Below are 24,849 nucleotides of genomic sequence, written 5' to 3'. Positions count from 1 at the left end.
CTATCAGAAAGGTCACAGTTCATAATAACAGATGGAAAGTCATTGAGTAAAACAGAAGTAAAATCTGGCACTCCCCAAGGAAGTGTTATAGGCCCTCTATTGTTCCTGATCTACGAGGGTCACTCCAAAATAAATGCACACTATTTTTTGCAAAATCCATCTTTTATTCTACATGTTTGAAAGTTTTACAGTGTGTAGATGCATCCCTTAGGAACAATATTTTCATTTCTCCACATAATTTCCATCCCTCTCAACTGACTTATGCCATCTTGGAACCGGTACCTGTGTACCCGCACGGTAAACCTCTGGACCAACCTGTTGGGGCACTGTTTGGCAGCGTGCACAAGGTAATCATCATCTTCAAACCTTGTTCCACAAAGAGAGCCTTTCAGTTTCCCCAAGATATGATAGTCACGTGGAGGCAGGTCAGGACTGTTAGGTGGGTGTTTCAGTGTTGTCCATCCAAGTTTTGTGATCGCTTCCATGGTTTTTTCACTGACATGTGGCCGTGCATTGTCATGCAACAGCAAAACATCCTGCTTTTGCTGATGTAGTCGAACACGACTCAGTCGAGCTGAAAGTTTCTTCAGTGTCATCACATATGCATCAGAATTTATAGTGGTTCCACTTGGCATTATGTCCACAAGCAAGAGTCCTTCGGAATCGAAAAACACCATAGCCATAACTTTTCTAACAGAAGGTGTGGTTTTGAATGTTTTTTTTCTTGGGTGAATTTGCATGATGCCACTCCATTGATTGCCTCTTCATCTCTGGTGAAAAATGATGGAGCCATGTTTCATCACCTGTCACAATTCTTCCAAGAAATTCATCTCCACCATTCTCGTACTGTTCCAAAAGTTCGCTGCATACCATTTTTCTAGTTTCTTTGCGAGCCACTGTCAACATCCTGGGAACCCATCTGACACAAACCTTTTTTAACGCAAACATTTTCAGTAATCTGCAAACACTTCCTTCCCCTATCCCAACGTAGCGTGACAATTCGTTCACTGTGATGCATCTGTTAGCAGTCACCAATTCGTTAACTCTCTGCACGTTGTCTGGAGTGTGTGTAGTACGAGGCCTGCCGCTGCGAGGACAATCCTCAATATTGCCGTGCCCACTTTCATCACGTAACCTGCTTGCCCACGAACTAATTGTACTGCGATCCACAGTAGCATCTCCATACACATTTTTCAACCTCTTGTGGATGTTTCCCACTGTCTCATTTTCACAGCACAGGAATTCTATGACAGCACGTTGATTCTGACGAATGTCAAGTGTAGCAGCCTTCTTGAAGACGTGCTGTGATGACGCCACTCACGGGAACAGGTTGAACCAAGTTTGAAAACAAGTGGTAAGGATGTATCTACAAACTGTGAAACTTTCACACATGCAGAATGAAAACTGTATTTTTACGAAAATAGTGTGCATTTCTTTTGGAGTGACCCTCGTATATTAATGACATAGGAGACAATCTCAGTAGCTGTCTTAGATTGTTTGCAGATGATGCTGTCATTTACCATCTTGTAAAGTCATTAGATGACCAAAATGAATTGCAAAATTATTTAAATAAGATATCTGTATGGTGCAAAAAGTGCCAATTGACCCTGAATAAAGAAAAGTGTGAAGTTATTCACATGAGTGCTAAAAGAAATCCACAAAATTTTGATTATGCGGTAAGTCACACAAATCTGAAGACTGTAAATTCAACTAAATACTTAGGGATTACAATTAAGGTAACCTAAATTGGAACAGTCACGTAGATAATAATGTGGGTAGAGCAAACCAAAGACTGTGATTCATTGGCAGATCACTTAGAAAGTGTAACACCTCTACTAAAGAGACTGCTTACACCACGCTTGTCCGCCCTATTCTGGAGTATTGCTGTGTGGTGTGTGATCAGTTTCAGGTGGGACTGATACATGACATTGAAAAAGTACAAAGAAGGGCAATTTGTTTTGTATTATCATGAAATAGGGGAGATAGTGCCACATACATGATACATGAACTGGAGTGGCAATCATTAAAACAAAGGGGTTTTTCGTTGCGACAGGATCTTTTCATGAAATTTCAGTCACCAATTTTCTCCTCCAATTGTGAGAACATTCTGTTGGCATCAACCTACATACGGAGAAATGATCATTACAATAAAATAAGAGAAATCAGGGCTCGCACAGAAAAATTTAAGTGCTCGTTTTTCCCGCACGCCGTTTGAGAGTGGAACGGTAGAGAGACAGCTTGAAGGTTGTTCATTGAACCCTCTACCAGGCACTTTATTGTAAATACCAGAGTAATCATGTAGATGTAGATAGTGCTTGTCTGTGAAAGCATTACTGAGACCTTCAGCACATTGGGCAATGGTATTCTTGTCACTGCAGATGTGCTATCCACAAGTGGCCAGACTGTATGGGAATGATTTTTTGGTGTGGACAGATGACAGCTCTTAAAATGCAGCTACTGTTTGCAGTTAATGAGCTTCATATGGAGGAAGACACTGGAGGGTGGTCACCATCCAGAAAGGTGGTGTGATGGACTGAGGAGGACCAGATGAAGCAAATGGAGAGAAGATGTTTGTCACTGTGGGGAAATGACAGTACAGTGTCTTCATCCTTGGTCTTGATCATAAAGATGGAATGAGGTGGTGGGTTTAGAGCCATAAGGACAATGGGAAAAGTAGCATTTGATAGTGGCAACATCATGGTCATGGAGGAAGTTGGTCTACAGGGAAGTAGCATCTACACTGGTAAGCTGCAATCCAGATGCTATCAGAGTGCAGGTTACTCATAGTCAGCAAAGGACTACAGAGGTTAGCAGTCAATGCTTGCACATAATTGTTGTTAGCTAGACCAGTTAAGACCTTTGTGTCATTCTCAATAGCTCTTAACCGATAGCTGAACAAATTTTCATTACCATGCCTACAAACCAAAATGTCAGGCACACTGCTGCTTCCTCAATAACAATCCAACATAGATGAAACAGACATACAGTTAAGAAAATAAAACATATAACAAACAAAGGGCAGTTTTAATGGCAGAAAAATAGTAAAAACTATCATCAATTTAAACATTTATGTAACAGAAAGAGAACTGTAGGAGGCTGAAAAGGAGCAAAATGATTAGGAGAAACAATCTCATTCTCCATGTTCAGTTTAAGCACAAGTAGCAAAGGAAGTTATTGACATTTATGACACTTTTCTTTTAAGAGATGTTCAATAGCAGCTTCGGAGGTGTGAAAGACAGTGTAGTGCTCCATTTTAAAAATTAAGTATGTTTTGGGCATGTTTATGCCTACCAAATAACATATTGTTGGAATGAAAAAACTGCAATAATTTATCATTAGGAAACATATCAACATAATAAAAATATTTAAAAATTGCTAAATGTCACCAAAGTCAATCTAACTACACCAAGTCATAGTACAATATATGAACAATCTCCAGCTCACAAATTATTGCATCTTTAGCTAAAACTGATTGGGCAATGATCCAGAAACCTACTTACTTTATATCAGGACTGTATAATATGGAGAGCCCAACTGATGTGAGCGCTCCAGGTATTAGCCAAGAAGCAGTATGGTACCACACAGGGTACCCTTCACGCTCTTTCAGGACAAGACGAACATCCACAGCATAGCAAAGGGTCCAAATCCAGGTAGCTGTGTAAAAGTATTGTATCCATGCCTACAAGATAAAAATCAGAAAGCAAAACATTTCACATGGTAACTATTGCATGTTGAATACCGGTGCCAGAAATTAACTGCTTTATAAGATAAAGTAACAATGAAAGATTTGTTTATAGAAGTTTTGGTACACTCAGTATCAAGTTGATGGCAGCAGTCTTACCTCGGAATACACATCACACGAATGTGAGAATTTATACAGTGTAAGGGAAAGGCAGCCACTAACTATACTTGATATGTAACAGCTATGCTGCAATTACTGTGAAGCATTCAATGTGGAATGACAAGTAACCAACTGTCTACTCACATGACTGGTTTCTGCCAAACTGTGGCAAAATGCAGATGAGGGAATTCTCCCCCAAACACATCCTACACTCTTGCAGTCCTCTTGGTCCAAATATCTGCGAATCTGTTCTCACTGCCTAACTTTACCTTTTCCCTACTATTTTTTCCACACCATTCCTTCTCCATCCAGATCATGCACCACCTCTTCTCACCACTCTTTCTCCCCACTCTCTCTCTCTCTCTCTCTCTCTCTCTCTCTCTCTCTCTCTCTATATATATATATATATATATATATATATATATATATATATATATATATATATATACTATCTGACTCTTCTTTCTTCTCTCTCACCTCTCTTTCTCCCTCTTCACCTTCACCTTTCTCCTTTTTCTCCCCTACCCTTTTGCCCCTCCCCCTTTTCTTACATATCTTTTTGTTATAGCCTCTTTACTCTTTTTGTCTTCTGCAGCAACATAATCAGACCTGCCTCTTTCCTGCTACCCTCTCCTTGCATCCTTCCCTGCCCCTGCCCACCTCCATCAAATTAGGCAACTTCTTTCAAAAATTGAGTATTAATAATTAGTCTTGCTGTGGCCATGGGAGTGTGTGTTTGGGTGTGTCTATGAGAGAGAGAGAGAGGGGTGGTGGGAGAGAGAGGGAGACAGTTAACTTAGCTGTAGAGTTACAATAATTCTACCTTTGTTTAGAGTAATTATATAAGATTTTTTTAGTGTTTGCTCCTCTAAAACTTTTCACTGAAAGTAAGTGACTTGTTGTTAAGTAATGTTTATACAATTGATCAGTGCTAAACAAATTATAAGAACTCACTGAAATAACCGCACAAGCAAGAACATTTTGTGAGGTATCAGGAGGCTGCAGCCAGCTTCTGTCATTTATCCACAATGCCGATCGTACAAAGACACCTAAAACAAATGAATTACAGTCAGGCATACTGTCATTCAGCAGCACAATACACAGACAGAATTTCTGTAAATTGATATACTTGTTACTCACAATAATGATGACAACAACAACAACAATAATAAGATTACAGCAAATAGAAGAAAGTTACTAAGAGCAACAGGTATGGAAACATAAGGAAAGAAATGAAGATTACAATACTTCTACAGGGTCTTTGGAATGCTCACATTCATGTGCCTACAAGTTTACTCTCTAATGGCATTTGTGGTAACTAATAAGAAAGAATTTAGTTTCTATCACAGTAGTGATTGCTTACTTGTTTGAAAGCAGAACCCATGACTGACAGGTAAACAGTAAAACTGCTTGCTGGCTTGGTTAACAAGAAACTACATTGCCAACAAAAATGTGATGCACCCAGAAGGAGAGAAGGAAACAAAATGTAATTTCACTGACTGAGAAGGTAAATGAAGTTACATCAGTGATTACAAAATGGAGTCAAATTTACAAAGAATTTGGCAATATTAGCCCATTTATCAATATAACAATGCATCCCATCTCGCATGCTGACATAGTTAGGATGTGCGTCATATAGCTGTTAGATACTATTCTGATGCAAGCTGGTCCACTTGGTATCCTGGATACTGGCACTGGATCGAGTCATCTGAACTGGCTCCACACACAGCCAATGGTGTACCTCAAGATCATGCAGACACTTGACAGGCTTGTGGATGAGCATTGTCCTATTGAAAAATGGCACCACAATACTGTAGCATACACAGGCGGATGCAGTATGTCCACACAAAATGCTGTTATGCCAAACTGTCAACAACAGGATCTGGCCTGACCCAGGAGCAATGTTGGTGAGCCTTAGTATTCTGAGCCAGTTTTTGACAGTTTTGAAATCCAGAATGGACAAAAGACAGACAACATGGCCCATGGTAAAACACATATCAAGGGGATCATCGAACAATTAGCCAGTGCTTGTATAGAATGTTGCCAGCTGAATACTGGATGTTGTTGTTGCCATCTTCAGTCCAGAGACTGGTCTGATGCAGCTCTCCATGCTACTCTGTCCTGTGCAAGCTTCTTCATCTCTCAACCTACATCTTCTGAATCTGCTTAGTGTATTCAGCTCTTGGTCTCCCTCTAGGATTTTACCCTCCACTCTGCCCTCCAATACTAAATTGGTGATCCCTTGATGCCTCCGAACATGTCCTACCAACTGATCCCTTCTAGTTAAGTTGTGCCACAAATTTCCCTTCTCCCCAATTCTATTCAATACCTCCTCATTAGTTATGTGATCTACCCATATAATCTTCAGCATTCTTCTGTAGCACCACATTTCTAAAGCTTCTATTCTCTTCTTGTCCAAACTATTTATTGTCCATGATTCACTTCCATTCATGGCTACACTCCAAACAAATACTTTCAGAAAAGACTTCCTGACACTTAAATCTATACTCGATGTCAACCAATTCCTGTTCTTCAGAAATGCTTTCCTTGCTATCACCAGTCTATATTTTTTACCCTCTCTACTTCAACCATCATCAGTTATTTTGCTACCCAAATAACAAAACTCATCTACTACTGTCTGTCATTTCCTAATCTAATTCCTTCAGCATCAGCCGACTTAATTCGACTACATTCCATTATCCTCGTTTTGCTTTTGTTGATGTTCACGACACTGTCCATTCTGTTCAACTGCTCTTCCAGGTCCTTTGCTGTCTCTGACAGAATTACAATGTCATCGATGAACCACAAAGTTTTTATTTCTTCTCCATGGGTTTTAAAACCTACTCTGAATTTTTCTTTAGTTTCCTTCACTGCTTGCTCAATATACAGATTGAATAACATCGGGGAGAGGCTACAACCCTGTCTCACTCCCTTCCCAACCACTGCTTCCCTTTCGTGTCCTTCGACTCTTATAACTGCCATCTGCTTTCTGTACAAATTGTAAATAGCCTTTCACTCCCTGTATTTTACCCCTGCCACCTTCAGAATTTGAAAGAGTATTCCAGTCAACATTGTCAAAAGCTTCCTCTAGGTCTACAAATGCTAGAAATGTAGGTTGCATTTCCTTAATCTATTTTCTAAGATAGTCGTAGGGTCAGTATTGCCTCACACGTCCCAACATCTCTGTGGAATCCAAACTGATCTTCCCCGAGGTCAGCTTCTACCAGTTTTTCCATTCGTCTGTAAAGAATTCACGTTTGTATTTTGCAGCCGTGACTTATTAAACTGATAGTTCGGTAATTTTCACATCTGTCAACAACTGCTTTCTTTGGGATTGGAATTATTATATTCTTGTTGAAGTCTGAGGGTAAGTTGCCAGTCTCATACATCTTTCTCAGCAGGTGGTAGAGTTTTGTCAGGGCTGGCTCTCCCAAGGCTGTCAGTAGTTCTAATGGAATGTTGTCTACTCCAGGGGTCTTGTTTCCAATTAGGTCTTTCAGCGCTCTGTCAAACTCTTCACGCAGTATTGTATCTCCCATTTCATCTTCATCTACATGCTCTTCCATTTCCATAGTATTGCCCTCAAGTACATCGCCCTTGTATAGACCCTCTATATACTCCTTCCAACTTTCTGCTTTCTCTTCTTTGCTTAGAACTGGGTTTCCATCTGAGCACTTGATATTCACTTACATTTGTCCTCTAGCCATCCCTGCTTAGCCATTTTGCACTTCCTGTCAATCTCATTTTTGAGACATTTGCATTCCTTTTTGCCTGCTTCATTTACTGCATTTTTATATTTTCTCCTTTTATCAATTAAATTCAATATAACTTCTGTTACTGAAGGATTTCTACTAGCCCCCATCTTTTTACCTACTTGATTCTCTGTGCTGCCTTCACTATTTCAACCCTCAAAGTTACCCATTCTTCTTCTATTTCTTTCCCGCATTCCTGTTAATCGCTTCCTAATGCTCTCCCTGGATACTCGGTATGAAATGGAGACGATGCTGCAAGATGAGATCATTGAACCTTCAGAGTGTACTTGGTCCTCTCCTGTGGTCCTTATGAAAAAAAAAAGGATGGCACATAGCATTTCTGCGTTGGCTCCTGATAACTGAAAATGGTCATGAAAAAATATGTCAATCCACTGAGGATACATTTGTCTGCTTGAAAAAACAAAATATTTGTCAACCACAGATATATCGTGAGGCTACTGCAAAATAAAATTTGAAGTAGTTGGATGGGAAAGGACTGCCTCCTTAACTCCTGATGGTCTCTATATGTTCAAAGTAATGCTGTTTGATTCATTAATGCCACGGCCAGTTTCGCGCTTATGATGGATAACCTGCTTCGACTTCTTAAATGGGTGATGTGTCATTGTTATTTTAATGACACTACCGTGTTTTTGAAGACATTTGAAGAATATCTGAGCCATGTGACAACTGTTTTGAAGTGTCTTCAGGCTGCAAACCTTGGTCTGAATCTAAAGAAAGTCCCTCTTCATCACTCTGAAATAAAAATCTTAGGGCATCTAGTTGATTGCAATAGAGTCTGTCTTGATTCAGACAAAATAAAAGCAGTCACAGATTTTCTGAGTCAGAGGCACATTTGTGATGTGAGAAACTTATCTTTTACCACCAGCAATTCATAAGGAACTTCTGCACCAGGACACATCCTTTGCAAGAGCTACTGCAGGGAGACGCCAAATTTTCCTGGAATGTGGTGGAAGAAACAGCTTCTCCAGCCTTTGCATTATATGACAAGAAGGTCAAGACAGGACTTCACACCAGGGCTAGAGGTTATGGAACAGGTGCAGTTTCAGTACATATTCAAGATGACGTTGAAAAGCTGATAGCTTATGTATCAAAAGAAGTCCAAGATGAACTACTCTGCAAGTGAGAAAGAGTACCTTGCAGCTGTTTGGACCATCAACTAGTTTAGGCTATATTTTTTTGATAAACAATTCTGACAAATTACCACTCTCTCCATTGGCTGACAAGTCTGTAACATCCTCAGGTCAGATGCTAAGATGCGGACTGAGGTTTCAGGAGTATGATGTCAAGGTGATACACAAACAACAGATGCAACATAAAGATGCTGTCTGTCTTTCAAGGAATCCTTTGGCAGAAAACAGCAGGTGGACTAAATCTCTGTCATCAATGCATTAAGTGACATTGCTGCTGGACAGAGGGAAAATCCAGCATTGATGAAAATAATGAAAGCCTTGGAGGAGGAGGAATGAAGCAAAGGAGAATTACAATTAGTTAATGGAACACTGTATATGAGGAACTATGGGCCAATGGGGTGAAAATGGTTGCTTGTCACCAAAGCTCACCTATGGCCAGCTGCCCTAAAGTTTTTCCATGATGATCCATCATTTGGTCAGGTGGAATTTGAGAAGATTCTTGACAGAATCAAAAGCAGGTATCACTGACTAGTCTCTACTCAGACCACTTTAAGGAAAACCAAAGACAGACAAACATTCTGCAATGACTACACGAAACATCTCACAACAAGGACTGGCCCATATATATATATATATATATATATATATATATATATATATATATATATATATATGGAAAGACCGGCCAGTGCCGCCACACAGAGGATCAATGACACAATCTGGATCAAAGGTGCTGTAGTCGGCTCCAATGACAAATTCTGAAGCAATGGACGCAGTTTCTCCAGGAGAGGCAGCAATGCCATGAGTGTGCTGCATGCTGTGTGGTGTAGAAGTTAGTGTTGCAAGTTGATGTACTGCAGATCACCAGTTTAAACTCAGTCACCATGTCTGTAATGGAATATTTAGTGTATGCATAAATAGTAGCACTCAGTCCAGGAATATAGTTCTGTGCTGTCTGTACACTGGCATTGGTAGTATATATGCTTTCAGTGCTTGTGCTGCATTTCACTGATGTTTCTCTCCAAGTTTGTTAATATAACAGCATGTATTATTTTAGTTATACAGGATCAACACCAATCACCAACAAGATCTTTCATATGGCAGTATCCTGCTACTAGTGCTTGTTAGTGTGAGTGCACTGAGTGTAGTGTTACTACATGTACCTACTTAAATCAACTGCCAATTGTATCAGCCAGGGCTGGTCACTGAGGGAGTCTGTAGGAAGAATGTACACAGCACAGTCTCCACTGCACCATCTACTAGTGACTCATCCTCACTATACAGGGTGAAGCGAAATTCGCGCACTCAGGTTTCGCAGCGCGACTCCTCACATTCCAGCGATAAAAAAATGTCTGTCCCAAAATTTCGTCTGGTGAGTACATCCGGCAGAAAAACGATGTTAAAGAGTGGCAGTCTGGCAACACTGTAACCACATGTATGGTAGCTATCTCTGTGAACACATATTCATTGTATTGTTCAGTTGGTGCAGTGTATAAAGTTTTGGGTTAGCATGCAGGAGGTCGAAGGTTCGATCCTGAGTTGGGGCACATTATTATTTGCTAATTTCATTCTGACATTTTATTCTGTAATATGCACTATTCATTAGGTCACACATCTCTTAAATTTACAACATTTATTAATGCTGAACATAACATATGCATTGTTAGACAAATAAGAAATAGACAGTTGAAACAAATGACCTGCCATAGGACAGAATAACTAGAAAAACAATATCAGTTTTGAAATGCATCTATTATCAGTTGCTCTTTACATCCTCGTGCTCCTTTGCAACAAACTTTTTGTTCTTCATTTATAATTTTGTTCTGTGTTGTATGTGTCATTAATTTCTGTGTAATGAGTGAAGTTAATATTTTGTATATTGTTGGTAAGCATGTTAAGGGGCGATATTTTGCTGGGTTTGCTGTGTCTGCTTGATATTTAGGTTTCAGATAAGTTATTCCATGTGTAAGTGTATCAGGGAATGTGTATGGGTCTGCAATGTAACTGTTAAATAATTTAGTTAGATGTGAATGTGTTGAGGTGAACTTCTTTAGCCAGAAATTTGCTATTTTATCTTTTCCAGGGGCTTTCCAATTGTGAGTAGAATTAATTGCTTGGGTGACTTTATGTTGCAAAATTATCACTTCAGGCATTTGTGGTATCATCTTGTATGTGTCTGTTTTTGCTTGTATCCACCGTGCATGCCTGTTATGTTGTACCGGGTTTGACCATATGTTGCTCCAGAAGTGTTCTATGTCTGTTATGTTTGGTGGATTGTCTATTTTAATGTGTATGTTATCTATTGTCTGATAAAATTTCTTTAGGTTTGTGTTGAATGTTTGGTTTTGTTTCCTTCTATTTTCACTTTTTTTGTATCTTCTATGCTGTTTGGCCAACGCTTGTAATTTCTGCTTCTTTTCATCTAATTGCTCTATCGCTTCTTGTTGTGAGATTTTACCAAACCTTTTTCGTTTTTTTTTTCCTGACATTTCATTTCTTATAAATTGTGTTAGCTGTCTGATGTCTTTTCTCAGTTTTTCTATTCTGATCTGTAGCCTGTGTTGCCATGCTGGTTTTGTGGGTTTCTTCTGTGTGTTGGTTTATTTCTGATCTCTGCCTAGTGCGTATATTTAGTGTAGTGAGTGCACCTATATTAACCAGTAGTTGTAACTCTTCCATAGTTGTATTTTCATTTATTTTGTTGTGTATTATTGTGTTGATAGTTGTTATTGTTGTTTCGACTTGTGGGTTATTTGGTGGTCTATGCAAGAATGGTCTAATGTCTGTATTTGTGTCTTTGTATTCAATATATGTCAGCTGAAATTTTTCTTCTATATCTAACATATGTGTCACTTCATGTTCTATTTGTGCTTGTTCTGGTGGCTGTCTTAAGATTTCGTTTTCCTCTGATTGTTTAATTGATGCGTGTTGTTCTTTGTTTGTTTGCTCTGGGATGTTTGAGTCCATTACTGTATTTTCTTCTTCTTCTTCTGATTGCACATTATTTTGTTCTAGTATTTGTTGTACTTGTTGTTTAATGTTCTCTAATTCTGGCTGGGGTATCCTGTTATTTTTGATTATTACACGGATCTGATCAGCTAGTCGTTGTTCTGTTAAAAATTTTAATTCTGGGTATCTGGTAATAAATGTTGTGTATACTTGTGATCTGTATCTAGTTGCGTTGCTTCCTAAGTTTGTTGCTTAGTTATAACAGAACATGAGGTGTCAGTTAACTTCATCTGACCATCTCATCCTCTGTCTTTGTTTTCCTTCTAGAGTGGTTGGAGGAAGCATATCCTGCAAAACACCTCTATTTGGATTTAAATCATTTTTCGTGTGGCTAGCAGTGTCATTACCATTGTGGACGGGCATAGTGTTCAAGCGTTGTCCCCGACCATGACAGCGCTTGTCCGAGGCTTCATTAGTTCTGTCCTGAACCAACTAATCATACTAAAAGGGGGGTCAGCTCTATTAGTGGTTTGTTCTTTTTGTTGCCTTTTACGACTGGCAGAATGTACCGAAGGCCCATTCTTTTCCCGGGCCTCCACGGGATTACCAAAAAACTTTTGATAGTGTACCCCACTCATGATTACTACAAATATTGGAAATATACAAAGTAGACCCTAAATTGATACAGTTCCTAAACATAGTAATGAAAAATTGGAAAACCACACTTAATATCCAAACAAATTCAAATAATATCACATCACAGCCAATACAGATTAAGCGTGGACTATACCAAGGAGACTCATTAAGTCCTTTCTGGTTCTGCCTTGCTCTGAACCCACTATCCAACATACTAAATAATACAAATTATGGATACAATATTACTGGAACATACCCACACAAAATCACACATTTGCTATACATTGATGATATAAAACTACTGGCAGCAACAAATCAACAACTCAACCAATTACTAAAGATAACAGAAGTATCCATCAATGATATAAATATGGCTTTTGGAACAGACAAATGTAAGAAAAATAGCATAGTCAAGGGAAAACACACTAAACAAGAAGATTACATATTGGATAACGACAGCGACTGCATAGAAGCGATGGAAAAAACAGATGCCTATAAATATCTAGGATACAGACAAAAAATAGGAATAGATAATACAAATATTAAAGAAGAACTAAAAGAAAAATATAGACAAAGAATAACAAAAATACTGAAAACAGAATTGACAGCAAGAAACAAGACAAAAGCTATAAATACTTATGCTATACCAATATTGACCTACTCATTTGGAGTAGTGAAATGGAGTAACACAGACCTAGGAGCAATCAATACACTTACACGATCACAATGCCACAAATATAGAATACATCACATACATCAGCAACAGAAAGATTCACATTAAGCAGAAAGGAAGGAGGAAGGGGATTTATCGACATAAAAAACCTACATTATGGACAGGTAGATAATTTAAGAAATTTCTTTCTAGAACGAGCAAAAACTAGCAAAATACACAAAGCAATCACTCATATAAATACATTGGCTACACCACTGCAATTTCATAACGACTTCTACAACCCTTTAGATCACATAACATCAACAGATACAAAGAAAGTAAATTGGAAAAAGAAAACACTACATGGCAAGCACCCGTATCATCTAACACAGCCACACATCGATCAAGACGCATCCAACACATGGCTAAGAAAAGGCAATACATACAGTGAGACAGAAGGATTCATGATTGCAATACAAGATCAAACAATAAACACCAGATATTACAGCAAGCATATTATTAAAGATCCCAATACCACAACAGATAAATGCAGACTTTGCAAACAACAAATAGAAACAGTAGATCACATCACAAGCGGATGTACAATACTAGCAAATACAGAATACCCTAGAAGACATGACAATGTAGCAAAAATAATACAACAGCTTGCCTTACAACATAAACTTATAATACAACACGCTCCCACATACAAGTATGCACCACAAAATGTACTGGAGAATGATATATACAAATTATACTGGAACAGAACCATTATAACAGATAAAACAACACCACATAACAAACCTGACATCATATTCACCAATAAAAAGAAGAAATTAACACAACTAATCGAAATATCCATACCCAATACAACAAATATACAAAAGAAAACAGGAGAAAAAATTGAAAAATACATCCAACTGGCTGAAGAAGTCAAGGACATGTGGCATCAGGATAAAGTTGACATTACACCCATTATACTATCAACTACAGGAGTCATACCACACAATATCCACCAGTACATCAACGCAATACAGCTACATCCAAACTTATATATACAACTACAGAAATCTGCAATTATTGTTACTTGTTCAATTCCCCTTAAGTTCCTAAATGCAATGTAACATATACCGCACAGTTGAAAGGAAGTCATGCTTGATCAAGATTCACGTCACTTTCCATTTTTAACCAGACATGACGTCTGAGAAAGAAAAGAAATAATAATAATAATAATAATAATAATAATAATAATAATAATAGTAATGCATTGAGATACATACTAACCAGCATGCAGTTACCAGACTCAATGTTGAAAGGCATAATTAGTGGGACCATGGTGATAACACATAGAGATAGTAACCGAGTTTGGGCGCTATTCGCAAAGCACGTTGCTAGTCCTACTGGTAACATAAGGCCCTAACGAAATGTAATGGACCTGAACTAGGCAAGAATAATAGTTGGTACTAATCTATGGGATCATTGGAGGGAGGTACAAAGAAAACAGGTTTCGCATTTAGTAGCTGAAGTGGTGCAAATAAATTCACGCCCACAATGTGGAAAGTGCTTCTTCCAAAGCTGACCAGTTTTCCATTTCTATGACTGTAGTATGTAAGTGCAGATGTTTTCTAGAGGACCTGCTGCAATCGCTGTTGATGATGGAAACGCCACCTGGACTACATTTACCAAATAAAAATCATATGCCTCAACCCAGGATCGAACCCTCAACCTGCTGCATGCTAACCCAAAACTTTATACTCTGCACCAACTGCACAGTACAATGAATATGTGTCGACAGAGGTAGCCACCATACATGTGGTTACAGTGTTGCCAGATTGTCACTCTTTAACATCCTTTTTCTGTCAGATGTACTCGTCAAACGAAATTTTTTTTATCGCTGGCATGTGAGGCGTCGGGCTGCGAAGCCTGAGTGCGCGAATTTTGCTTCCCCCTGTATTCTTTTAGTTTGTAATGCTCATAGCATATTTGGGTTACTTCGATCAGTTTTGTGTATTACTCGGTCATTACATGATTGATGACGAATTTGGAATGGTTTCTGCATGTGTACTCTTTAAGTGCGGTTTCATCAAGTTTAGTCATTATGGACGCCATGGTACTGGTCTTGACTTAACAGCTTACTTCTGCATTGACCACTTTGTTGGCTTCCACTAACAGACACTGTCAATCCCCCCACTTTTCCTCCATGTGATGATGCAGCAGAGGATTGGGAAGGTTATGAAAAAAAAGACTCAGACAGCACATTTTGGTTTTCAGTGTGACAGACTTGTGGATTCCACGTAAGGTGTATCAACTACTGTGTCAGCTTGCCCCTTTACAAGAACTGGCAGCTCTTACTTTTGATTACATGTGCAGCTTACTGTCCAACAACCATCGTAAATGAACTCATGTCATATCAGCGTAAGTTGAATTCTACCAACGCCACAAAAAACCAGACCAGTCATACAGGGCCTGGGCAGCCAGGCTTCACTCGTGCCGTGCCAATTCGTTAGTGAGGCCCATAAAGACTCTTATGCAGACCCGACAGCATGCGACACAATTACCTGTTTAGCACCTGATAAGGTAGTGCACCAGAAGGCTTTACTCTGTGAAAATCCCCCACTGGCAGAAGTTTTGCAAACAGCACAATCTTTTGCAGCAGGTGACCAAATTGAAGCGTGGGGCTATGTGGCAGTAGTGCCACAAGATGTGCCCACTAGGACGACAGGCAGCTCACACAAGGAAGCAGCAGTGGTGGTGGTAAACATGGAGGTCCAGCACCGAGCACACCAAGGCCAGATCTCGCAGCCGCGACCACCACAGCACCAGCATTAGCGTTCTGTTTCCATCTGTCTGTTTTGCCCACCAACATTTGGTGTGCTCTATGTGCTGGGATACTGGTAATGCTCACCAGAGAAAAGGCAACATCGCTTCCATGTCTCGTTCACCAAAAGTTACTCAGGATATGGGCATGCGTGTAAACGTATGATTCCTTGTGGCTTCTTCCAAGTTATTTATGGACTTAAGTGTTTTTCACCAAGTGCTCTGGCTACAGGCCAATACAGGTGCTGCAGTGACATTAGTGAATTCTCAGACCTATGTGACTTTAGGCTTACTGCCATTGGCACCGATCATGTGGAAGCTGGTCAGTTATAACAAACAGAAGGTCAGTTATAACAAACAGAACATTGTCCTGTTGAGACAATTTATGGTACCTGCCTCCTATAAGTCAGTGGTTTGTTCCACTAAAATTTTGTTGGCTGTTCATGCCGGTGTTGAGAACAGATTTGTGATGGACGCATTTCTGGAATTTGGATTTTCTGTCACCGATGCAGTTCACCTTGTGTCCCATCAGGTACAGTGGTCTCAATTGGAAACATTGTGTATGGAGTTTTTGGACTTGTTTTTGGAAGGTATACAGTGTGCCACGAATTTTTCTGCTCATATTTCTTTGAAATTTACGATTTGGCCTCGTTTTTGTCATGCACATCCTATTCCTGTCGCTCTGAAAGATCAAGTGAAAGCAGAATTGCAACAGACTTCAATCTCTAGGGGTGGTGCAACCTGTTATGACTAGTGAACAGTCGTCTCTGGTCGTAATTCAGAAGCCATTGGGAAAATTTAGCCTCTGTGGCAATTTCAGTATTACTGTGAATGAGCAGTCGATTGTGGATGTCTATTCTCTCTCATGCCAGAAGGAACTGTTGGCGAAAATATTGGGTGGCCATATCTTTTCTAAAATTGATTTGTCTGAAGCGTATCTGTAGGTACCTGTGGTTGGAGAGTCTCTGTGAGTTCTGGTTCTGAATACCCTTTTTGGTCTCTATCAGTATTTGTGCCTTCCTTTTGGTGTTGCTAGCGCGCTTCCTATTTTCCAATGATTTTTAGAGCAACTAACTATGCCTGTTGTGGGTTGTATTAATTAATTGGATGATATTGTTGTCACTTACTCCTCCACAGCCGATCACTTGAAAAATTTGGGCATTTTGTTTTCTGTCTTACAGTCCACAGACTTAAGGTGTAATCTCGCAAAATCTCAGTTTTTTCAACCTTCTGTTATTTATTTAGGGTTCAAGGTCTCAAGGGATGGGTTTACCATCTGCCAGACCACATCTCCGCTGTCACGTTTATGCCTCATCTCTCATCCATGAAGGAGTTTCTTGACTTCCTAGGAAAGGCAGCCTACTACCATAATTTCCTGCCGGGGACGGCCACATTGGCTCACACACTGCATGTCTTGTTACGCAAGAATGTTGCAGGCCAACGTGGTGTTAAGGGTAAAAAAAAGCATTATAATATTTTCCAAATTTTGCAATAATTTTCTTGCAACTACCACAACGCCCCAGTGCTGTGTTGTGGGTTACATAAGCAGCTCCACAACACCAGGTATGGATGCCACGACCGGTTCCGCTGAGCTCAGGATGCTACCCATGCTGAGCAAGTAACACTTTCAGAAGGTTCAAATTCAACCAGTGGGAGAGCAGAGATCTGTCATGTGGGGTGTGCCAGTTGGCCGCTGAGGCAGTAGCCACATCAGCGGATCACACTGTTGTCCATAAGACCTCCTGTGCTACGGATCGAGCTGCTCCTCTCATCGAGAGCGAAATGCTCTCATCTCTATGCACAGTTCCCTCTGCAGTTATAGCAGACGATAGACCACATATACCCTTAAAATAGGAGAAGGAGAACAAATCTCCATTTTTCTGGCACTCTCTTTTTTCATTCCACATGATAGAGTGAACAGGATCAGTCCTGGATGCCCATTTACGCTCCTAAACCCTTCCTGACACGTATAAGTGGTGTCCTGATCTGGGATCACAACTGTTAGGTCCACCCAACCTCTCATGAGCTGGTGTACACACACACACACACACACACACACACACACACACACACACACACACAAGCGCGCGCCCGGCTCTACTTTGCCGTGGGTTACATGTCCGCCCGAGCCGGACGTGCACCTGGTGTGATCTCACACATAATTTTGCCTGGCGAGTGCAGTCAGCTGGGAGGATTAAGTAACGCCGCCGCCCGAGCCAAGCAGGGGCGAGCTGCTGGCAGTAGTTGGACCGTCACAGGCCACATCACTGCGACGGACTCAGTGCGACACCCCAGGCCGCCTTCATAACTGTTGCCGCTTCCGCCGTGATGCTGCCGAGATGGACACCACCTACGAAGCTCCTGACAATGCCGCCCCCTCCACATGACTTAAAGCATTGCTGCAATGCATTCTGCTAGTTAACAGCTCCACCGAGGGATCTTTCATTGCCTAGGATAGTGCTATGCATCTTTGTGTGCATCTGTTTCGTCCCAGTTTTGTAACTATGCCTGATCTATGTCCTCGCCAACCAGCAGAGAGGACGGAATTCGCGCCCGATGCTGTAATGCTGTAACTGCGGCCACAGACGAGCCTGATTACTTTACTGTAACAGCAGATAAGCACCCTGGCACTTGAAAAAATAGAACTACAGGAATGGTTTAAAGTGGTAACTTGCGAACGTGAAGCCCGATCTGCCAAAAATGCGGCAACTCTGAGACCTTCAAGAGCCCCTAAAGTTGGACCTGAAAAACTAGTACTATATATAGCCAGTATGATTCCAGCTGTAAAGTTTGTACCTTCTTTTACTGGAAAGCCAGGCGAAAATGAAACAAGATTTTTACAAAATGTCAGGGACATGGGACGTACATGCGCATGGCCAGACTTTTTTCTTTCTTTCTTTTTTTTAAATGTCACCAAACCGAAGATTCCAGGTGATGTGTGAACTTACTTTGAGTCTGTAGATGTGTTGAGGGAAGTAGCCACTTTCGAATTTTTGGGAAAAGGGTTAGCAGAGCGCTACTACTACAAGAGTGGGATTAGCTATTACCGTGATCGGTTGTCCACCCACAGACAGAAAAGCGGCGAGAGCTTAGAAGCATTTGGTTGGCTGGTTCGGGGTATAAAGGGACCAAACTACAGGGTCATCAGTCCCTTTTTCCTGACGCAAGCACGGCTCAAGGTACAAAAACACCCAAAGCACGTTTGAGAAAGTAAAAGGGGGAAAAGGAATGGGGTACCACAACTAAAAAGAAAACGAATGGAATGAACAAAAAACGGGGAAAACATACACCACAAGGAAAAGTAGAAAGAGTTATTAAAACCATAGAGCAGATGGTCTTGGCTGGCTGATCACAATAATAAAAGAGGATGAGCCAGCCACTCTGCAACACATCAAAATGTCCACCCCAAAAAGACAAGGCGAGATGAACACATGTATGGAGGGAGGGCAGCGGCCTCAGAGAGAAGGCTAAATGCCCACTCTTAGACGGTACGATAAAAACGCCCTCACGAATAAAATGTAAAACTAAGTCTGCTGTTGAGGCATTGTCACCCAACACCGAAGGCAGGGTGCTGGGAAGCCACAGAGCAGCGAAATGTGGGCAGTCCAGCAAGATGTGGACAACAGTCATATGCGAGCCACGGTGACACTGAGGTGGGTCCTCGCGATGGAGGAGATACCATGTGTTAGCCACTTACGGCCAATGTGTAGCTGGCAGGGAAACCACAGAGTCCCTGTGAGATGCCTGCATGGAGGACTTACACACATTTTTTATGCCATTCGTCTCCCAAAACTGAAAAAACTTGCGGCGTAATAATGGTCAGTTACAGGGCTGCTGATCTCCAGAAGCAGTTTCCATGTAGCCTGTTTGGCCAGCCTGTCGGCAAGTTCATTTCCTGGGATTCCAACGTGGCACGGGGTCTACACAAACACCACAGAATGAATGGACCATTTCAGGGCATAGATGGACTCCTGGATGATCTCTACCAAAGGATTGCGGGGTAGCACTGGTCGATAGCTTGTAGGCTGCTCAAGGAGTCGGTACAGAAAAGAAACGACTCGCCAGGGCATGAGCAGATGCACTCAAGATCACGGGAAATGACCGCCAGCTCTGCTGTGAAAACACTGCAGCCATCTGGCAAGGAGTGCTGTTCAGTATGTCCTCCATGAACATATATGAAGCCAACGTGGCCATCAGCCATGGAGCCATCGATTTAAACCACTTCATGGTCCTGGTACAAATCAAGAATCGAGAGAAGTGACAGCATAGAGCTCTGGGGTTAACTCAGTCCTCAGGACCATGTGAAAGATCCAGGCAATGCTTCAGCTTAGGTGTACACCATGGAGGTGTATGTGAATGGATCTCGAGTATAGGTGGTAAAGGCAAGGACTCCACTTCAGACAGAAGAGATCGGATGTGAACTGCAATCTTATGCCCTGACCTGGGCCTCCAATGTGGGAGATTAACCTCCGTGGGTGGGAAATGTAGACGGTAATTTGGATGCTCAGAACTATGAATGGCCGCAATATAATTGGCGAGCAGTTGTACACACCTAACCTTCTTCAATGGAGGGACTCCAGCCACCACCAAGACGCTTGTCAACAGACTCGTCATAAAGGCTACCGTTGTCAGTCTAACACCACAGTGGTGCACTGGGTCTAGTTAATGCAAACCTGACGGCGCCGCTGAACCATGAACCAGACTCCCACAGTCAAGGCGGGATTGAACAAGGGCTCTGTAGAACTGCAGCAGCGTAGAGCTATCTGCACCCAGTTGGAGTTGCTCAGGCAATGGAGGGCATTGAGGTGCTGCCAGTAGTTCCGCTTCAGCTGATGAAGATGAGGAAGCCACGTCAATCGGACGTCGAAAACCAGTCCTAAAAATTGATATCTCTCCACTACAGTGAGTGGATCATTATTAAGGTAAAGTTCTGCTTCTGGATGAATGGTACGAAGCTGACAGAGGTGCATGACACACGACTTCATGGCTGAAAACTGGAAGCCGTGGGCTACAGCCCATGACTGTGCCTTGTGAATGGCTCCCTGTAGGCGCCGCTCAGAAACACCAGTACTGGAGGAGTAGTACAAAATGCAGAAGTTGTCTGCATAGAGAGAGGGTGAGACAGGCGGCCCAACAGCTGCTGCTAGACCGTTAATGGCCACTAACAATAGAGATACACCCAGTAGAGTGCCCTGCGGGACCCCATTCTGCTGGATATGGAGGGAACTACGGGAGGCACTAACTTGGACATGGAAAGTACGGAGCGACAGGAAATTTTGGATAAAAATCATAAGCGGGCGCCGGAGACGCCACTCATATAATGTGTCAAGGATATGTCGTCGCCAGGTTTTGATAAATAAAAAAGACGGCAACCAGGTGATGACATCTGGAAAATGCTGTTCGGATGGCAGACTATTATCTACATCATCACTGGTAAAGCGACCCTGGCGGAAACTGCCCTGGCATGGAGCCAGTAGGCCATGTGACTCCAGAACCCAACACAACCGCTGACTTACCATACATTCTATCAGCTTACAAAGAACGTTGATGAGGCTGATGGGCCAATAGCTATCCACATGAAGTGAGTATCTGCTGGGTTTGAGCACTGGAATGATAGCACTCTCTCGCCTCTGCGATGGAAAGAAGCCATTGCACTAGATCCAGATGAAGATGCCGAGGGGATATCACTTGTAGTCAAATGAGAGATGTTTGATCATCTGACTGTGGATCCGATCTGGCCCAGGAGCTGTGTTGGGAGCAATGTGCGAGCACGTTGAGGAGCTCCCACTCTGTAAATGGAGCATTATAGGGTTCACTGTGACGTTCAGTGAACGAGAGCACTTTCTTTTCCATCCGCCATTTGAAGGTGCGAAATGCTGGGGGACAATTCTACAATCCAGAGGCTCGAGTATAGTGCTCAACAAAGTGTTCGGCAATTGCGTTTGCATTGGTAGATAACACGCCATTGATGTTAATGCAATGACACCTGTTGGGGTCTGGTACCCACAAACACGTCTGATCTTCGTCCAGACTTGGGACGTGGTATGTGGCACCCTATGGTTGAGACGTACCTCTCCCCCAATATTCCTGTTTCCGTCTTTTTATAAGCTGGCAAACGCGGGCATGAAGTCGTTAAAAGCTAATAGGTGCTCTATAGAAGGGTGCCGCATATGTCGCCGTAGAGCTCGCCGACGTTCTTTAATGGCCTCAGCGATTTCCGGCGAAAACCAAGATACTGACTTCCGCCGCGGGCACCCTAAAGAATTTGCCACAGAAGCAAGCGTTCTAGTGACCCGCTCAAGTACCACATCGATGGTACCATGTGGGGGAGATGCAACAGTGACAGCAGAGGTTAAAGCTTCCCAGTCTGCCTTGTTTAAAGCCCATCTTGGTAGACGTTCAGGGGAAAGTGGTCACTACCTCACAAGTCATTGTGGGCTCTCCAGTGGACAGATGGGAGAAATCCTAGGCTGCAGAGCGATAAACCAATGGCCGAGTAAGTGCCATGAGCCACACTGAAATGTGTGGGAGCCCCAGTATTTAAGAGGCAGATGTCAAGGTGAGACAAGAGTTTCGACATCTCTAACTCGGTCAGTAAGCTCACAGTCACCCCACAAGCCGTTATGGGCGTTAAATTCTCCCAAAACTAGGAAAGGTTTAGGGAGTTAATGAATCAGTACAGCCAATGTGTTCAGGGGTACTGCACCTAAGGGCAGCGGTCCGCATTGCTGGGAACTAGGTTTCCTGGAGGACAATGCAAAGAGCAGGTGTGAAGCTTAACAGTTGCCGTAGTTCAGCCAGGTGGTGGAAAAAACCGCAGCAATTCCACTGGAGTATGACGTTATCGTGAGGCTGGGAAGGCATGAAGCATGCAAGGAAGCAGGTTACACCTCAGGGTCACCTGCTGCCACCGACTGAGTATTTGTATCCATTACAATTGAGGATGAAGACTCAGTGAGTTCCAGGTCCCTAGGGGGCGCTGAAATCTCCACCTCATCCGCAGGTGCAGAATTGGCAGGGAGTGGTTATGTTGGGGCCACCAAGAGCGTCCTTTTTCTTAGCAAACTTCTTTGTTCGCTTGCCCTCTCACTTCTTGTTAGAGGTTTGCAGGGAGGACTTCTCTGAACTAGCTTCAGGTACAGAGGAAGACTGTGAAGCTCTTCATACAGCAGCTTTTGGCTCCTTAGCCACTGGCGAGTGTCTGCTGTGGCATTAGTGGAGACCTTGGGAGAGAGGGCCCCAAGGGATGCCTTCCACACGAGGGGAACCAGAGGAGGCTGTTGCTTCTCTGGCTGGGCGGGGGGGGGGGGGGGGGACTGATGTCCACGGCATTTGAGGGGAGGGGGACTTGCTCCTGAAGTAGGAACTTTTGGAGCAACGGAATGAGATACTCCTCCCAACCACCAAGTGAGGAGATGTATTCTGGAAGTCGAAGGGCCTACTGTCTGTGGCACAGGGTGTGGTATGACTGATACTTGTTACAGTGATGGCAATGTAGCTGCAGCATATGTGGACATCAACCGAACGGGGTGTAATCGTTCAAATTTATGTTTAGCCTCTTGGTAAGTCAACCAGTCCAGGGTCTTGTACTCCAAGATTTCTTGCCCTTTTGGAGTAGTGCAGTCTGGTGAGCAGTTGATACATGTGGGAGGAGGAGCACAGGGAGTACCTGGGTGCTGTACACGTCTCCAGTCTCGACATGTGGCACTGGAGGTGCAGCAGGAAGACGTGTTTGAATTTCCAGCACTTAAAGCACTGCATAGGGGGAGGGACATACGGTTTAACGTCACAGCGATAATATGGCTGTGTTCTTTATGTAGCCCTACGTTCCTCCCATGGTGTAGCAAGGGAGGGAAACGATTTAGGGTCATATCTGTCAGCATTGTACTTGATCTTGCCCTTCTTAGAGTTTGCTGGCGCCGTACGGTCACCAGGGTCATCTGCTCTGATGCCACCCACTCCGATCAGGGGCTCTCTCCACGGGTGCCACCCAAACACAGCAAAGGCCACCCGGCATGATGGCAGTTGCTGGGAGTCTTGATATCTCAGAAAGACAGGCATTTACTCCTTGCATATGTGGGAATTTTACAGCTCAGGCATTAGCAGTGCGATCCCTCTGTTGTCAGGGGCCTAACACCAAATGGGTACATGACAGCCCCACCACAACGGACTGGCTGCTGTGTTGGATACTGGGGGCAGAGAAATCCAATACTGCCATGGGGCGAAAGAGGGCAGGAGACGATGGAAGAAGATGACATAACGTGGAAAGTGTCCTTGCCCAAATAGCTGAATTGCAGGTGGAGATGCAAAGCCATGACGAGAGGTTCAGGAGACCAAATTTAAGGGCACTATGGAGAACTCCTGCACCATGTAAGGTGTGTCCTTCTGCATATGGCCCGTTCTTCTGTAGAATTTGAGAAGTGGCAGGTCAAACCATAAAATGGGACCTCAACTTACAGGGCCGAAAAGTGTGAGACTCCTTTTAGTCGCCTCTTACGACAGGGAGGGATACCTCGGGCCTATTCAAACCCCTGGACCCACAGGGGGCTCGAAGCATTTGCAAACAGAATTAGGGCAGTATCTTGTCGCACATACACCCTCATGTAATGGAAGTGTTAACTGAAGCACCTCAAGCAAGAGCAATCGATATATTCATACATGTAATAAAGCCACAAACAGGGATTGCTGTAAAGGTTGTCTCCCCCTCCTCCTTGCATGAAGCACTCACTGTTAGACTTGCTCTAGTATGCGAGTAAGAGGCAAGATTCGTATCAGCCCCTGTGCGCACCAGCGAACCGCGACATGTATATACAAATGACACGAACTGCCAAATATGCGGAATGCCTAACACTATGGTTGAGTACTTCCTGTTGTAAGAAATGCCATATAGTTGGACATGAACAGGGTGGTTGTCCGTAAAACAAGTGGCCGAATTTCCCCAGGACTAATGTGACCACAGGCAGCAAAAACTATAACAGTCAAACAGGAGTACTAATACATGGAGAAATGAGTGTGGGGCACATTCTGCCACCCACCCTCGCCTCCAGTGAA

The 24,849-nt window shown here is 42.5% G+C and overlaps 1 protein-coding gene across 1 annotated transcript in view; it reads right to left on the bottom strand.

Annotated features, from left to right (window-relative positions):
• Positions 1-24,849, bottom strand: part of LOC124795780 (G-protein coupled receptor 143-like) — a 161,733-nt gene that overhangs the window by 54,874 nt on the left and 82,010 nt on the right. The window contains exons 3-4 of the mRNA XM_047259865.1: positions 4,796-4,890; positions 3,501-3,679 (exon numbers count right to left, since the gene is read on the bottom strand). Of these exons, the coding sequence (XP_047115821.1) occupies positions 3,501-3,679; positions 4,796-4,890 (274 nt within the window). The remainder of the gene's footprint in view (positions 1-3,500; positions 3,680-4,795; positions 4,891-24,849) is intronic.

Source organism: Schistocerca piceifrons, chromosome 1, assembly GCF_021461385.2.
Source record: "Schistocerca piceifrons isolate TAMUIC-IGC-003096 chromosome 1, iqSchPice1.1, whole genome shotgun sequence".
Taxonomy (NCBI): Eukaryota; Metazoa; Arthropoda; class Insecta; order Orthoptera; family Acrididae; genus Schistocerca; species Schistocerca piceifrons.
The sequence above is the reverse complement of the archived record's forward strand: the minus strand, read 5'-3'. Positions and strand labels throughout refer to the sequence as shown.